General features: G+C 30.2%; 4 protein-coding genes across 4 annotated transcripts; 3 read left to right on the forward strand and 1 right to left on the reverse strand.

Annotated features, from left to right (window-relative positions):
- Positions 1-1,126: 1,126 nt before the first annotated feature.
- EIN_508920 (hypothetical protein) lies at positions 1,127-3,013 on the forward strand (the record flags this gene model as incomplete). Its single annotated transcript, XM_004259604.1, has 1 exon — positions 1,127-3,013. One exon carries the CDS (start codon positions 1,127-1,129, stop codon positions 3,011-3,013), a length of 1,887 nt encoding a protein of 628 aa, XP_004259652.1.
- Positions 3,014-3,451: 438 nt separating this feature from the next.
- On the reverse strand, positions 3,452-4,624 carry EIN_508930 (methionine gamma-lyase, putative; the record flags this gene model as incomplete). The annotated part of the gene is made up of 1 exon (XM_004259605.1): positions 3,452-4,624. One exon carries the CDS (start codon positions 4,622-4,624, stop codon positions 3,452-3,454), a length of 1,173 nt encoding a protein of 390 aa, XP_004259653.1.
- A 1,156-nt stretch (positions 4,625-5,780) lies between these two features.
- Positions 5,781-6,998, forward strand: EIN_508940 (hypothetical protein; the record flags this gene model as incomplete). The annotated part of the gene is made up of 1 exon (XM_004259606.1): positions 5,781-6,998. One exon carries the CDS (start codon positions 5,781-5,783, stop codon positions 6,996-6,998), a length of 1,218 nt encoding a protein of 405 aa, XP_004259654.1.
- Positions 6,999-9,957: 2,959 nt separating this feature from the next.
- On the forward strand, positions 9,958-13,983 carry EIN_508950 (protein serine/threonine kinase, putative; the record flags this gene model as incomplete). The annotated part of the gene is made up of 1 exon (XM_004259607.1): positions 9,958-13,983. The coding sequence occupies one exon, from the start codon at positions 9,958-9,960 to the stop codon at positions 13,981-13,983; it is 4,026 nt and encodes a 1,341-aa protein (XP_004259655.1).
- Between the last annotated feature and the right edge of the window lie 3,638 nt (positions 13,984-17,621).

A 17,621-nucleotide genomic window follows, 5' to 3' on the forward strand; every position in this document is an offset into this window, starting at 1 on the left:
ATTGACGCTTTTCCAGTGGATAGACGCCCATCCATTAGTATGCCCTAAAAACAAACACAAACACATTTTTTAAAACTATTACTCTAATTAAAAAACCATAACAAAACCATAACTGTAGTTGCACAATTCTTCTCAATTAGTTTTTTTGGGGTTGCTTATTCAACTGTCTTGTTTACCGAAATTTTGCAGTGAAAAAGTCTTTGAATTTTGCTTGTCATATTTTTCGCTTTAAATAAACATATAAACCAGAGGTTTAACATTTGCTCCATCCACAATCAATATCTAACACTGTTTTTTGTTCTGCATGACAATTGGAATTCCGGATTGTTAATACTTTCCACTCAAACAAAGAGTAAAACTTATCATTCAAATATCTAGTTATATTTTATGTTGATTTTTTTACCTAATGTAACTTTTTCTTCCTTTTTTGTTCAAAACTTTTCCCTTTTGTTGCAAAAAAAACAAAGAAATAATAAATTAGCACACTTATTTGGAATAACTTTACATGTTATTTAAGGTGTATATTTTTAGTTTGAAACACAAAAACAAAATATAATGAAAAAAGATAAATTCATGTGTTATTTATTTGAAAAATCAAGAACAGTAAATAATAATGCCATATTTTCAATAAAGTATTTGTGTTATTTGTTTTATTAAAAATAATTGCAAAACTATTTAATCAGATAATAGAATTTTATAGTTTTTATTATACTAAATCGAAATACTTTTGCGTTGATCAAACAAAAATGATAAAAAATATATATCGCAATAAAATATAAAAACAAAGGATGTTAAGGAACAAACCAAAAAAGCTAATAACTATTATATGTTTATTATTTTTTAAAAAATAAAATGGGCTTGTATTAGCACCAAAACTGATTAAGGAATAAATCTATTATTCCTAAAATTAAAAAAACTGAAATGCAATTTTGAGACTGATGTATTTCAGTCAAAATTAAAAAAATGAAAAATATTATACGATTGACGATTCAACTCTTCTTCATAGTGTGTGAACTTAAAAACACAAATGTTTGAATTATTGAGTAAACTTTTCGAATACATTGGGTCTATCTTTAGTTTTGGTTACTCGCCTCAATATCAAAGAAGCCTGTTTAACACTTTAAGAATGACTCATAAACTGCCACTATATACGCCAAAAATATCTCTCTATTCGGAAGTAGAATTGGACGAATACTGTTATTCCAAAGATATGAATACTTTGGTTACAAATTCGAAATTACTAATTCATCCATTAGAAAACTGTTCATATAAAAGTCAGAATCAAAGAGTCAAACCATCACACAGCAAATACATTTATTCTGATAGACCAAAATTCCAACGGAGAAGCCACCGATATGTAAAAAAGCAAAAGAGCGCTAAAGTTGTGAATCACTCGGCTTCTAAAAGTATCAAAACACACGCTCCAAAGGAAAAAAACTTAAATGGTTTTATACAACAAGTCGAAACTCCAATTGTTGATACCCAAATCATACAACAAACACCACCTCCTGTTTCCCAAATTTCACAACCATCAATTCCAATACAACCAACACAAAATGATGAAAATGTGCTCAGTGGAAACTTAGATGTGATACAAGACTCAACACCATCTCATCTGTTTATACAAACACCCTTTTTCGAATATAAACCAAATCAACAATTTCATATTCAACAAATACAACAAAATGTCGGTGTTGCTGATCAGTTAAATTCTCAATTCTTAACGCAAATTCCAACAACACAACAGAACCAACAACAAGAAATCACATCTGTTTTTGATACTGGTATAAACCAAAATACACCGTTTGTCAATCAACAACCAACGGTTGTTCAACAACAAGCAAATACGTCAATTGGAACAGCTTTACCAACAATGCCAGTCGCAAATCAAAACACTCTTCCTGTCGATGTTATACAGAACAACATCAAAAATGTATTTCAACAGAGTCAAAGTCAACAAGTTACCAACCCATTCATCAACCCAAATGTGGACCCAAATGCTATTGTAGACATACAACAATACAATAATCAAATATTTAATAATACTTCTTCATTGATGCCAAATCCAACTCAAAACGCACCACCAATGAATGTTCAACAAAATACTTTTCAACAAAATTCTCTTCAACAGAGTCAAAGTCAACAACAAGTAACCATCCCCATAACTGATACAAATGTGAACCAAAACACGGTTGTTCAACAACAAACAAGCCAACCAATTGGAACAGCTTTACCAACAATGCCAGTCGCAAATCAAAACACACTTTCTGTCGATGTTCAACAAAATCCTCTTCAACAGAATGTTTTCCAACAAAGTCAACCACAAACATATCCTCCTGTTATCAACCAAAATGGTAATCAAAATACACTTATTATGGATAACCAAAACACTTTTGTTCAACAACAAGGAAACCAACCAACCGGGATAGACACAATGCAAAGTACAAATCAACATCCACTTTATGTTACATCAGCACCGGGTATTGTCATAGAACTAAACAAAAATACGATGACAACAACCGAAGACAATACTCTAAGGAATCCAGAACAAGTAAACCAATACAATACAGAATGTGTCCCAACAAATGAGGAATTGGAAGCCTTTTATCATGGACGACCAATAGATACCCGACAAAATGAAGTTAATGGTGCAATGAAAGAAGATGTAATAAAACGAGGATTTTCTTCCCTTGACATCAATGAAATGTTTTATCATAGATATTCGAAATATTATTATATCGATTGGAAAACAAAACAACTGTTTTATCATATTGGACCAATTGAAAACACCCCTCGGGTACTTAAAGAATTGAGTTATTCGGAATATTATTATCTTAAACTCTACGATGGAGTCATTGATGATGAACTGTTTGGAAAAGTACGTAACTTCTATAAAAGAGATCAAACAATCGACTTAACCGAACTTATTCAGGACAAACAAAAAGAAAAAACATATGGCGGCCACTCTGTATTCGCGTTCTTGTATGGAAATAAAATGGAAATGGCTAATTAATGAGTATTTTCATATCCAATTTAATTGTTCTTATGGATAAACTGTATTTCGAGGAAATATTAAACTTAATAAAAATACATTATTACATTTTTCTTACAAATGTTATGTTTACTGTTAATAAAGTAAAATCATGTAACTTATTCAAGTTGTATTCAAACACGAATTTTCATTCCATGGTTTTATTACTATTTTGACATTCTATACAAAGTCCAGATATACAATTTCTATTTGTTAATTTTATTTGCAGAACGTTTTGATAAACATATTTTAATTCTATTATAAATGGTTTGATATGATAAACTATAAATAATTCAAAACGTATTGGAAATGAGTTTTATAAGTGATAATAATCCATCATTAATAATAATTATTATAATTATTATATATATTATAATATAATATATTAAAATAAAAACATTAAAAATGTGATATAAAGACTTAACACATTGCTAATGCTTGATCGAGGTCGGCAATGATATCATCTGCATTCTCAAGACCAATTGAAATTCTTACCATTTCTGGTGTGATCCCTTGTAGTCTCATTATATTTTCTGGGACTGCCGCATGAGTCATTGAAGCTGGGTGTTCAATAAGAGTATCAACACATCCAAGTGATACCGCCAACGTACACAATTTAACATGTTCCATCAATTTCTTTGCCGACTCAAATGTTTTTAATTCGAAAGAAAAAGTGCTTCCAAACCCCGACATCTGTTTCATTGCCAATTCATGATTTGGGAATGTTTCTAGTCCCGGGTGGTTCACTCTTATGATTTTTGGGTGTTTTTCTAAATAACGAGCAACTTTCAACCCATTTTCGTGGTGTACTTGCATTCTTAAAGGTAAAGTCTTCATCCCTCGAACACATAAGAAAGCGTCCATGGGCGACATTAAACTTCCAGCATCTTTTCTGTATGTTTTGATGATCTCAATGTCTGCTTTTGTTTTTGTTGAAGTAACACCAGCAACAACATCGCCATGCCCATTAATGTATTTGGTGCATGAATGGAGTGATATGTCGGCACCCAAGTCTAGTGGCTTCATAAAAACAGGTGATGTAAAAGTGCCGTCGACAACTAATCTTGCACCACGTTCATGGCAAATATTGGCTATAGACTCTATATCGGATATTTTATTAGTTGGGTTGGCTGGAGTTTCAAGATAGACCATCTTTGTGTTTGATTTCCACGCATTCTTAACATTCTCCATATCGGAAGTGTCGACTAAATCAACTTCAACACCAAAACGTGGGAGCCAATGTGTAAATAATGATACAGTGCATCCATAAAGGGTATCTCCAGCAATCAAATGTTCTCCTTTTTGGAGAAACGCCAAAACAGAAGAGTTGATCGCTCCCATTCCACAAGAAAAAGCAGCTGATCCTTCTGCATGTTCAGCGTTTTTGACCATCTCTTCAAATTGTTCAACACTTGGATTACTGATTCTGGAGTACACATGACCATCAGCTTTTCCTAAACAAATATCAGCACCATGCTTTGTTGAATCGAAACAAAATGTAGAGGTTTGAAAAATGGGGAGAATATGAGAGTGATTTAAATGTGTTTTCTCAGAGTGAAGAAGCTGCGTTTGTAAATTGTTCGAGTCTGACATCGTGCTAATGGTAATTTGTAAAATTCAAGTTAATAAACAACTTAATTTATGTTGGAATTTAGTTGATTGTAATTGAAATAAAGAATACTTTGGAATTCCAATCATTATTTTCAGATTGTAGATCATCATTTTTAGAAGTTTTAAATAATTTAATGGTTAGATAAAAGCTCAATGAAAACTATTATTTTTAATAAAAATTATATTTAATAACTGATTTAATGGTTCTTTTGTCTAACCATTAATGTTATTAATGAAATTGTCATCGCTTCAATGTTTTATTAATTTCTTAATTATTCCAATATATTTTCAATTCATGGCTTTTAACTCACTTCTTAATTTTGAAATTTACTTGTACAAATGACTCATTTCTTTGCTTTTTGACTCACTTTTATAAAAGAAACTCACTTAAAAACAATTTACTGTTTCAATGAGTTTTTAAATAAATAATAAATTGAAATGTCTCTAAAATAATCAAAAACTTGACCATTTGGTCAAACTTGCAAACAGTCAAAATAATTTAAGTCTTGACTATGATAAAAAACACAAATAAATAACATATAACAGACTTAAATAAATCTTTTGTTATTTAATTAAAGTTTCCAAAAATGTATGAAATAAAAAAAACAACTTGATTATTTGATTTTAATAAATACTCATTGTGTTCAATAATTATTTCGTTGTCATAAAAGATATTGTCATTTGAAACACAATCAAGTAAAGGTGTTATTACACATTGAAATTATTTATAAAGTCTGTCTATTAACCTTCTTTATTTTTTGGTGTATATTAATGAAATTTTTCCCAGGCGTTTCCAAAATAATTGTTGCTGGAAATAATGAACATTTTAGTTATTAAATGGTGACGTGGGTAATTAGAATTGAGATCTTAAAAACATCCGATCGGAAAGAGAATGTATTTCAAGATTTTACTATAATATAAAAATTTAGATAACAATATAATTAAATTTACAAAAATTATTATTATATAAATAATATTTTTAATTATATATAATTGTATTTATATATAATAATTAATCAAATAAAAATATAATAATCAATAATAAAAATTTTTTGATAAAACTCAAACCCACAAATCGAAAAAACAACATTTTTTACGACTATAATATAATATATTAAAACTTAAAAATTCAAAAATAATGACAGAGATACGCCCACTGAATGGCTACGACTATCCACTGTCATTTGTTTGCATTTCTTTGAGTGACACTTTCGACAAATTTGACTTTGAACTTTTTAAAAAAGAAGTTATTAAAGAAATTGTCAAATACAGCCCATTTCACCTTGATATAAGAATGAAAGATGGACATCCATTTTGGTACAAATTTGATGATAACTGGCTTTTTGAAAATAGCGATATTTTTGTGGTAAAAATTCCGTTCAAAGAAACTGGAGAAGTAGAACCTGCGAAGTATGATTTACACAAAGAAGGGACTCCACTCTTCTGCATTGAATATTCAGAAAATGATGTTGTAAGTCGTGTAAAGTTATATGCAAACCACGCGATATGTGACGGGCGCACAATTGCCAATTTATATCAAATCATTAAAAATGCAATTCCAAATGAATTTCACATGGACTTCAATGATGAAGAACTTTATGATTATGACTACCGAACGCTCTACAAAATTGAAGATAAATTGTTGGAAACAAATCCGAAGTGTTGGGATATTCCAAAAGTTGCAGCGGTACCCCCAATAACAGATAAGTGCGAATACATTAATATGTACAACTCTTTTGATTGTCAGAAAGTGATTTCATTTTGCAAAAAGAACAAAATTGGAGTTCAGGCTCTTTTAATGGCTTCACAAGAAAGAGCAACAAGACGTTTCATGAAGTTTGACAACTCGGAAGAAATCTCAGTGTATTGTCCAAGTGACACTCGGATTTCAAAATATGCAGACGATAAATTAAAGCATCGAAATTTTTACTGTGCTGCAGGTGCTAATTTTCCATCTATTGTGGGCAAGGAAAATCTTATGGAAGACATAAAAGAGTGCAATTATAAGATACGAGAAGCAATGAAAACGACGGATTGTTGTGTGCAAGTATTAATGTCGTTTAAACAAATTGATGAGAAAACATTGGTGTTCACTCCAATCAAAAACGCGCCAGATTTGTCGAAAATGAGAATTATAACATGCTCAAATATTGGACTATATGACCATATGAATGACCCATATTTGGGTGTGTTGTGTCCATGTGATGTTAACTCATTCTCAGTTGTGTTGTACTCGTGGCATTCAAAGAATCATTTCCATACCCTCTTTTTCTTCCCAGAAAAACTCAACAAAGATTTTGTTACGGAAATGAAACACGAGTTGGAAAATGTTATGAAGTTTGTGTGTGAAAACTAAAACTTCTAATTTAAACATTAATCGTTTATTATTGGTTTAAATTATGGTTAGACAAAAGAACCATTGAATCAGTTGTTAATTATTATTTTTTAATAAATAATGGCTTTCATTATTAAAATTTTAATTATCATTTAAATTTTTGTCTAACCACGACAAAATTCTACTTTGATTTTATTTTTTATAACTAAAACTAACTCAAATGGAGTTAGTTTTAGTTTTTTTTTAAAGTCTTGAATTATTATCTAAAATGAGATTGGTGTTTTTATGTGTTATAAAAAAAAACACTTTATTTATAATTTATTATTTAACAAAGTTAATAGTTTGTTTATAATAATTATTTATACATTATAATAAAAAGATAAAAATTAGTTTTTATTTTTTGAAAATAAAAAAAAATATTGTTATAAGTAACTATTGATAATATAATATTAATTATAATTTTTTTGAAACGAATTTAAAACAATTTTTTTTTATTGTTATAAAAACTTTGAAAGAAAAAGTGAGGTGAAAAAAAACAATATTTTATTTATTAAAATAATTAAAAATCAAAACATTGAAAAAATTACAAATTTTTGATAAATTTTGAATTGGTAAAACTGAAATAATAAAAAAATTGATGGTGAATGATAAACTCCGATTTTTGTCGATTTTAATAAGTTTACTATGTATAGCGTTTTCAAAGAAATTGGATTGTTATGAATTAGACAACAAAGGGTGTGCTGTTTTTAACAGAAAGAGTAATTGTATGTACGTGGAAATAGGAAATACAAATTGTGTTGGTTTCTATGGTTTTAGTGAATCAAAAGTCATTGAAATTCTGTTTACAATTCAAGAAAAAGTAGAAATCAATTCTTTTGCTTTTATTAATTCGACTTTTTTAAGAAAAGTTTCGACGAAATTTGGATTTTCTAAAATTGGGATTTCCGCATTTGAAAATACTCGTATCGAATTATTTAATTTGTCTGGAATTGTTTCTATTCCACAACGAGCATTTTATGGAGTTCACCCTACCTCTTTTGTTGGGACAGAACATATAATTACTATTGGAGCAAAAGCGTTTTATAACTGCCAATTAACTTCCTTTACGTTTGCGCAGGAAATGGAAATGTTGGAAGATGAAGCTTTTGCGTTGAATAATTTCACTTTTTTAAAACTTCCAAAGAAAATTAGAGTGTTGTCCTCTAAAGTTTTTTCAACAAATTTAATGCTTAAAATAGTTGACATGAACAAACTTCAAATTGACACAAATGATTTTTTTGAAAATTGTAATGATATCATTTTTATGAACAAAATGGAATTAAAAGGCAATGTGAAAACTGAAACATGTCCAAGTGAAAAACATTTTACTGTTAATGGCGAGTGTAGAAAATGCAAGTCAGGGTGTTTAAAATGTTTGGATGAAAACACATGCGAAGAATGCATATCGGGGTATTTTTTAAAGACGGAGGAATCGCCAAGTAGTGATATGAATATAAGTTATTGCGCCGATTGTGTTATTCGCGCATGTTTAACTTGTAATGCAACGAGTTGTTTGACGTGTCCGCATGGAAAGGTTTTAACCTCTACCGGGCTTTGCATTGTGTGTAATGAAGCCATAAATAATTATGAATGTAGTGAATGTCACAACATCGAAGTTTCACCCAATAATTTTACTGTAGAATGTGACGCATGTAATGAAGGCTACTTTTTAAATTCAACAAAACAGTGTGTCACATGTCCGACGTGTGGAGATTTGGGGTGTTTTAATGTGACGACACCAAAATGTTACGACTGTGAAAAATCAAATGTTTTAAATGATGGGAAATGTGAAGTGACAGAAACATGTACAAATATTGGTGATGATAGTAGATGTATGAATTGCATTGAAAATTATGTTTTGGTAGGGTTTAAATGTGTTAAAAATGTAACGAAAGGGGTTGATACTATTTTATATAAAAATGTATACGTCTCAAAAAGCGATGCACATTGTTTAACAGTCTCTCAGTATTCATGTATAATGTGTGAAGAAAATTATTATATGAACGATTCTATTTGTTTAAAGTGTGAAGACATCTTCGATAACTGTGTTGAGTGCCAAATTTTAACAACAACAGCAACAAAAAAGTCTGTTTGCACGGTGTGTGTTCCTTCATATTTTCCAGAAGTCACGTGTAAAAGATGTTCAACGATTGGTGGATGTTTAAACTGTGCTAATTATGCTAATGATAATTCAACATTTATCAGAAAATGCATTAAATGTGATTCGTATTATGAATTAATCAACGGAGAGTGTGTATTTTTAGAACATTGTATTAACGCAAAGGATGGGAGATGCACGCTATGTGAAGATAATTTTCTTTTGTATGAAGGAAAGTGTTTAATTTTGAATGAAGTTGTTACTGGGTGTACTTCTTCAACAGGGGATGTGTGCACTTCATGTGGTGATGGGTTTTATTTTGATTCCAATAACAATTGTAGGAAATGTGCAATTGAGAATTGTCATACATGTGCATCTGATGGTACATGTTTGGAGTGTTTATTTAATATGTCACTCATAACCACCCCTCCTTATTGTGTGAATTGTGAAACTATGGATGGATGTCATCTTTGTAGTAATACAATAAATTCAACGTGTTTGCAATGTACAAATTCATATTTTACAAAAGAAGAAATGTGTTATTCGTGTAATGAATTGAATATGTGCGAAGAGTGTACTTCGAAGTCTGCAATATGTTTAAAATGCAAAAAAGGATATTTCCCGGATCCATATACAAGTTATGGATCAAGCAATTCAAATTGTAAACCATGTTCTCTTATTTCGGATTGTATTGAGTGCTCACCAGTTGATACTGTATGTACCAAGTGTTCAAGTAATTACTTTAATGATAAAGGGTTGTGTAGTAAATGTATCGAATATTTTTATAATTCCATTGAATGTAATGCCACATCTGCTTTAACGTGTTTACCTGGCTTTTATTTAATGAATGGATTTTGTCTACCATGTGATTCTTTATATGGGTGCCTTTCGTGTGAAAATGAAACGAAATGCACGAAATGTATATCAACACTTTCTTTGTTCAATAACACAGTGAGTGGTAATATCGAATGTTCTAAAGACTGTGGAATTCGAAGTTGTATTTCGTGTGATTTTGATGGGAAGTGCAATAAATGTGACATACCTTACACTTTGAATGTAACAACAAACGCATGTGTATATTGTTGGGAAGCTCAAAAGAATTGTGGAAGATGTAAACAAGACGAGAACAAATGCGAAATCTGTGAATCAAACGAATTTTATCTTAATGCAAATGGAAATTGTATTTCATGTGGATTGAACATTAGCAATTGTGTTGTGTGTTCTTCAGAATTGGGTTGTGAAAGTTGTGAAGATGGATATGAACTCACAGCTGACAAGAAATGTAGTTTAAAAACAAAACAACAGAATGATGAAAAATGGAATAAAATAATTTGGAAAAAAACCAACTGGAAAGGAGAAAGCCTTCAATGCACTGCAAAACAAATTGAAGTTGATGGGAGGTGTCAAGAAATAGGATTGAACAAGTACAAAACTAGTAACACGACAGCTGATTTATGTAGTAATAAATTGTATGGATGTTATTCATGTGAATATACATCGGAAGCGGCATTGAAACAGTTTGATACAATAGCACTTCAGTGCACTTTTTGTGAAGTTGGAAAAGCATTTGAATCATTTTCCATCCGTAAATGTGTTGAAACTTCAAATGTTATTGATACCACGGGCATTAAAATAGCATGCAAAGAAGGATGTTCTTCATGCACAACAACATCAAATTGTTTCTATACTGATTATTTTAACTCCACTGCACGAGATGAATATTTGTATGAGTACATTAACGATAAATATTGTTTGTATCATCAATTAGGAATTGGTTGTATCCAATGCTACAACTCGATAACATCAACTGGAATTTGCGAAGATTTTGAAAGGAATTTCACATGTTCTATAATATTGGAAAAGAATGGCCAACGCACATGTGTGCCTTATAATGAGATTTTACCAATTCAAAATACTATTGAAAGTGTAGAAATTAAAAATTCAATACAATTTGAAGCAATGAAAAATGATGACACGAATTGTAAAGAATTTGCATTTGGAAGATGTATGAATTGTTCTATGGGATATTATTTGAACAATGAATCTCCCCCAAGTTGCGTTTCTTGTATGGAAAATTGTTATTCTTGTACAACATCGAGTCGGTGTGAAATATGCAAAATTGGGTTCAAACTTGTTGATGAAACAACGTGTACAAAAATAGAGAATTGTTTAATTCCTTCGTTTGAGGGGTGTTCGACATGCAATGAAAAATATTATTTAAAAAATGGGGAATGCATTACATATGACGGATCAAATTGTGAAAGTTATGTTGTTGAAGGTGCAAGTGGAATTAAATGCATAAAATGTGTAACCAATTACATTTTAATAGCAGGAAGTTGTTATGAAAAGTTGTTGAAAAAATGTGATGTCATTGACTCAATTTCATCGCAATGTATTAAATGTCAGGAAAATTACACATTAGACGCATCAAAAAATTGCATTCAAATTACAACGGATTTTTGTTCTTATTCGTCGAAGTATGAATGCCTCAAATGTAATTTGGAATTATCGCTTGTGAAAGTTTCTGGAAAGTCGGTTTGCTTAAAGGAAGTTCAGAATGAGTTTTGTATTGAAAATAGTGAGACGGGATGTTTAAAATGCAAGGAAGGATATTACATTTCTGGTAAAGATTGCCGCCAATGTAACAAAAAGTGTTCAACATGTTTGAATAACGCGGAGAATTGTATCACTTGTAATTTTGGGTATTATTACGATTTGATGAATAAAGACTGTAAATATGTTGGAGATATATCTCAAAGATGCAAAATATTTCTCCCTGATGGATTGAGATGTGCTGTTTGTCAAATGGGGTATGTATTAAACACGTATGATTGTGTCAAATGCAGTGAAAAGTGTGAGAATTGTGTAGGCAGTCCAGATGGGTGTGTTAATTGTAATACAAATGGAGGGTTCTATGAAGACGTTGAATATTCAACAACAGAGAACAAAAGCTGTTTGTCGACTTTAACTTTATTTAATTGCAAAAGAAGTGGACAATATGGATGTATGGAATGTGAAAATGGGTATTATTTGAATGAATATAACAAATGTCTAAAATGTCCAGTTGGATGTGAAGAATGCGAAAGCAAGATGTGTACGTCATGTGTTGATCAATATGTGTTAAATGTTGTATCTAACCGTTGTGTTGTATGGACTTCAGTTTCCAATTGTAATGCCTATGACTCAAAAACAAAAAAATGTTCGAGGTGTAAAGGAAATTACAATCCGAGTGTATCAGGTGATGAATGTATTTACAACACTAATATATTGGCCATTGTACTTCCAATTGTATTTGGATTTTTGATAATAATACTGCTTATAATTGTTATCGCATTGTTGTTATTCTACAAACACTTCAAAACCGAACAGAAAGTTTGGAAAGAACTTGTTAGTGAATTTTACATCAAAGACCTTCGAATAAAGGGTGTCAAATTTAATGAATTGGGTGATGCAAAGAATCACATATTGTCTTCTGCTAAAATAATCAAATTCACAAATGAAATACCAGTCTGTGAAGATTCTGAGTTTGATTTCTATTTGGCCAATGATACATACTCAATGCTAAAAATTCAATTTACAACAAAAACGCAAGATGAAAAGTTTTTGGTTGATGTATTTCCTGCTACTGTTGTAACACTACGTAAGGGACGTGCAGTAAAGTACACTGTTTCGATATATCCCCTCTGTACAACTGATTATACATTTGACATTATATGCACAGCACTTGACTTGAAAAAGGGATGTGCTCGAGTGTTCAATATTCCTTGTGAATTTTCGTCAGAAAGATCAACAGCACTCGACCCAGACGAGTTAATAAAAGACGCGAAAATGGGAGAGGGATCATTTGGTATAGTGTATTTGGGAAGGTATAGAGGAGAGAAAGTTGCTATAAAAGAGATGAAAGAAGCAGTAATAAACAAAATTGATAATACAAAGAAAACGCTGTCTAAAAACATTACCATTAAAATAAACACAAATGAAGCGAATGTTTCATATTCACAAGATAAAAAAGAAAGTTTAATGGAAACAACAAATCTGTCGGGAAGAAGGCCATCACTCTCACCACGTGGAAATACACAACGACGTCCATCTTTCAATAACAAAACAAAAACTGATCGAAATGAAACCAAAAATTATAGCAAAAATGAACAAGGGGAAGATACTAAAATGTTATTTGCTAATAAAAAGATGGACGCATTTGCAAAGGAAGTTGCCATGCTCGATAAATTTAGAAGTGAATATATTGTTCACTTTTATGGAGCTGTGTTTGTACCAAACCGAATATGTATTGTCACTGAATTTGCTCAATATGGATCTTTAAGTGACTTGATAAAAGTTAAAAAGGGTGAAGACATCGAGATGAAAATGCGAATCAAACTAATGTTAGATACGGCAAGAGGAATTTTGTATTTACATAACAATGGAGTTTTACATCGAGATATTAAACCAGATAACACACTTGTTGTGTCCCTCAGTTTTAATGACAAAGTGAATGCCAAATTGACTGATTTTGGCACATCGAGAAATATTAATAGCTTATGTAACACTCTGATGTACACCAAGTCAATTGGAACACCAAAGTATATGGCGCCTGAAATTACAAATGTCGAAAAATATACTTTGGCGGCTGATGTGTACTCGTTAGCAGTGACTATGTTGGAATGTTTTTCATGGACAGACCCATTCGATGAAAAAATGTTTTTATACAGTTGGGATATCACCAATTTAATATCAAAAGGTCAACGACCAAAAATCAACATTGAAAATGGAGAAATTAAAAAACTTATCGAAGACTGCTGGAAACAACAGCCAAATGAAAGAATTTTAATGAATGAAGTGGTACAAAGGCTTCAAATATTATTTGGATAATACATTTTATTTGATTATTTTAACATTTCTGTTTATTTTAATTAATGTTCTTATTAATATAACATGTTACTTATAAAATCAATCAACTGTTATGACATCTTCATGTTTCTTGACTATCATTTTGTCACAACTTTTCTGTCTTACAAAAGTCGAAGCAAACACATGAACAATTACATTTTTGCACTTCTCAAAAATTAACTCATTTTTGTTTGAACAAAGAGACACAACTGTTGCATCTTTGAGATTTCTAAAAATGCATTCCGTCTCAAAAAACACTGAAATTGTCTTTAAACACTTTTCTTTTTTAATTGTATCAATTTCGTTTTCATTCATTTCTGATGACCAAATTTTTTCTTCTAAAACAAAATTTTTCATTTTATCAAATTCCACTTTTTCAAAAATTAGTTCAGAGAAATTAGCTACCGAATTCACAAATTTGGCATATTCTACTTTGACCTTCTCTGGACACCCAACGTTTTTATAAAATGTCACTTTGGAGTCGATCACCTCAATAGTCTCAGGTTGATTCATAATTCTCATATTTCTTAGTTCACTTTTTTCAATTTTTAAGTGTTTGATATCAATATTCACAGTTTTAATGTCGTGGTGATTGTTCCATGCCATATTTGTACACTTTGTAAATGTCACAACTTCACTAATAAATTCCAAGAATTTCAATTCGATATTTTCAATACCAAAAAATTTGACCTGACTAAAGTACAATTTTCTCATTTTGCCAATATCTGTGATTTGTGTGTTGTCTTTAAAAATGTATTCATTTTTATCTTCTAATATACAACTTGAAGGAAGTTCGGGAAGACTTATGTTTTTTGATCCACGAATTTCAATCTTTTTTGTTGACATAAAATCGTTCACAAATCCCAAATTCTCACACCCAACAATTTCAAGTTTTTCAGTTGTGTTTTTAGCAAAAGAAATTATACTTGTTTTGCAAAAATAAAATTTCAGAATTTTTAGACCCTCAAAAGGAAGTAATAGTTTCAAGATCCCATCTTTTTCAAAATTCAAATGAAGAAGAGTAAGTGTTTCAACAGCAAAGAAGTCGAAGAGCAATTGAGTTTGCTTGTCAATGGTTAAGTCTTTGACTTCTAAAGTAAAAAGAGGAACAAATGTTGAATTGGAAATAAACAATTTGTCGACTTTGGTTTCGAAAAGATAATGGATTTTTATTGTGTTCACAAATTTGAGAGAGTCAAAAATTTGGTTTGTGAGGTTTATCTCTTCACAGTCTGTAAAGTCAAGAGAGCGGAAGGACGTCTTTGATTCCTTTTTGTTCTTTTCAATAAAATGAACAAAAACCAATTTGGTTTTCTTAAAATAGAACGTTTGCTTTTTATTAGCAACAATTTCAAAGGTAATATTTTGACAATTTTTCACAGAAAAATTATCATCAGTCATTTGCGGAAGTACAAAAGAACTATTTTTACAATTTTTGATTGAAAATACCTTTAAATTCATTAAATTTTGAATGTTAAGAGTATAATCGTCGGTATCTAAAATTTCAATTGTTTCCAATGACATAAGTGGGAACTTGTACGTTTCATTCTGAATAAAAAATTCCATTTGACATTTGTTTAAAAGTAATTTAACTCCATTTTTTATCGTCAGATATTTAATTCCATTATTTATGGATTTAAATAGAATTTCGACATTTCTTTGAGTCTTTCGATCATGTTTATCAGCTTCTAACAATACTTTTTCAGGAAAAACTCTCCAATAGTTAAACTTTGGTTTCGAGTTGCTGAAAATACCATTTTGAGAGGTATTGATGTGTTACATCTGAAAGTCGAAAAATCATAAGAGTCGTAAAAGTCACAATTGAAAACAGTGGAAAGTGAGGCCGTTTTTTCTATTACTTCAGCAAGATCACCAAAACAAAATTGGCCCATTCTACTCTTCACATCTATAAGCGTTTTTCCAGGGAATATGGGTTTGACGTATTTAATACAATTGAGAGGAATTTTCTCTGCAAATTGCGATGTTGAAAAATCAAAGAAAAATTTTGCGATTTTTTCGTCGACTTCCAAATTTCCACGCCATTCGAAATGGATTTCAAACTTATATAGTTGTTTCATTTCAACTAAAAAATCTCCAAATGTTTTCATCGAACAATTTTCATCGAATATTGTGTCGTAAAGCACAAAAGTCACTTTTTCTGGGAAGAAAGCGGGAGATATTTTTTGTGATGAAAATAGTTTCATTAGTGAGTAGAAAGAACGAGGAGAAATTGATATTCTGCGCATGTTTTTAAAAAGAGAGATTATGTCCAGTGGATTTTTAGTGTTATGCTTTGTAAAGTGTGAAATTTGGGCACTTTCAACCTTGCTTAAAAAATTGGGGTTTTTTGAAAATCCAACCAAAAAGCGCCAATTCACTTCACGTAAAAAAGTCGAGGTAAACTGTTTGCAAGATTTCTCGGTAAATTTGAATAAATTTGGTGGAGCAAAATTACCAAGATTTAATGTGTCAGGCGCAAATATTTTTTCATATTCCAATATGTCACACAAACTTGAAAAAAAGGGGTTTATGTGTATCGACAATACAATTTGTTGGCATTTTTTGTTAATACAAATGAATTTTTTGACGTCTCTCAAAGTTTCTAGATGAAGAAAAACATTCATTAAAAACACAGACTCTAGTTTTGTCATCAAATTAATTTATTTGAAGTTCACGTATTCTAATATGAACATAACAACCAAAGGGTTTTTTTATTAAAATACAATTTAAAATAATTTATTAAATTATAATTATAATACATAATTGGGCATGAAGTGCTTTTTTGCAATAATTTTTGCAAAATGCATTTAAACTCCCCTCATCGTTGGTCCCTTTATAGAACATTAGTAAAAAATAAACAGTTAAATAATTATAATATATAGAAAATAATATAGTAGTTACAGTCGGAGAAATGAACTAAAATTTCTCTTACTGTAAGAAGAAATTATAGGAATTTTAGTAAATAACGTGAAACACATAAAAATACAGTTTTGAGATAAAACCCTAAAACAATAACATTTTTAAAACAAAAATTCAAATTACATTTTATCAATAACATAATCCATAAAACAAAATAACAATAACAAAAACCAAATAACAAAAAATACAATAATTTGAATAAAATTTAATATACAGTAAGTGAAATAAGCCTATAAAAAATAAAAGAATGGTATAAAAACGAGGGTGTCGTTTTAATTGGTCATTTTTTGAAAATATTTGCATTATTGGTCAATATTTCAAAACCCTGTTTTTGTAAAAACACATAAAAGATACAATTTTTGAATTATATAAATAATAATAAACAAGATGAAATATAAAATTTAAAGTCATTCTTAAAACCGTGCAACTTTGACGTGTCAGTGCAACTTTGTTTATAATATAATTATAGTAAAAAAATTATATGTTTTTTAGAAACAAAACAAGAAAACACAAACAAATTTTATTAAAACTATTACTCTAATTAATATACTATAACTAAACTATAACTAAAGTTACACAATTTTTCTCAATTAGTTTTTTGGGTTGCACCATTCAACTGTCTCCTGTTTATCGAAATTTTGCAGCGAGAAAATCTTTGAATCACACGAATTGGCTTGTCTCATTATTTTCTTTTATAAAGA

The sequence above is a fragment of the Entamoeba invadens genome (genome assembly GCF_000330505.1).
Source record: "Entamoeba invadens IP1 unplaced genomic scaffold scaff_1105074724819, whole genome shotgun sequence".
NCBI lineage: Eukaryota > Evosea > Mastigamoebida > Endamoebidae > Entamoeba > Entamoeba invadens.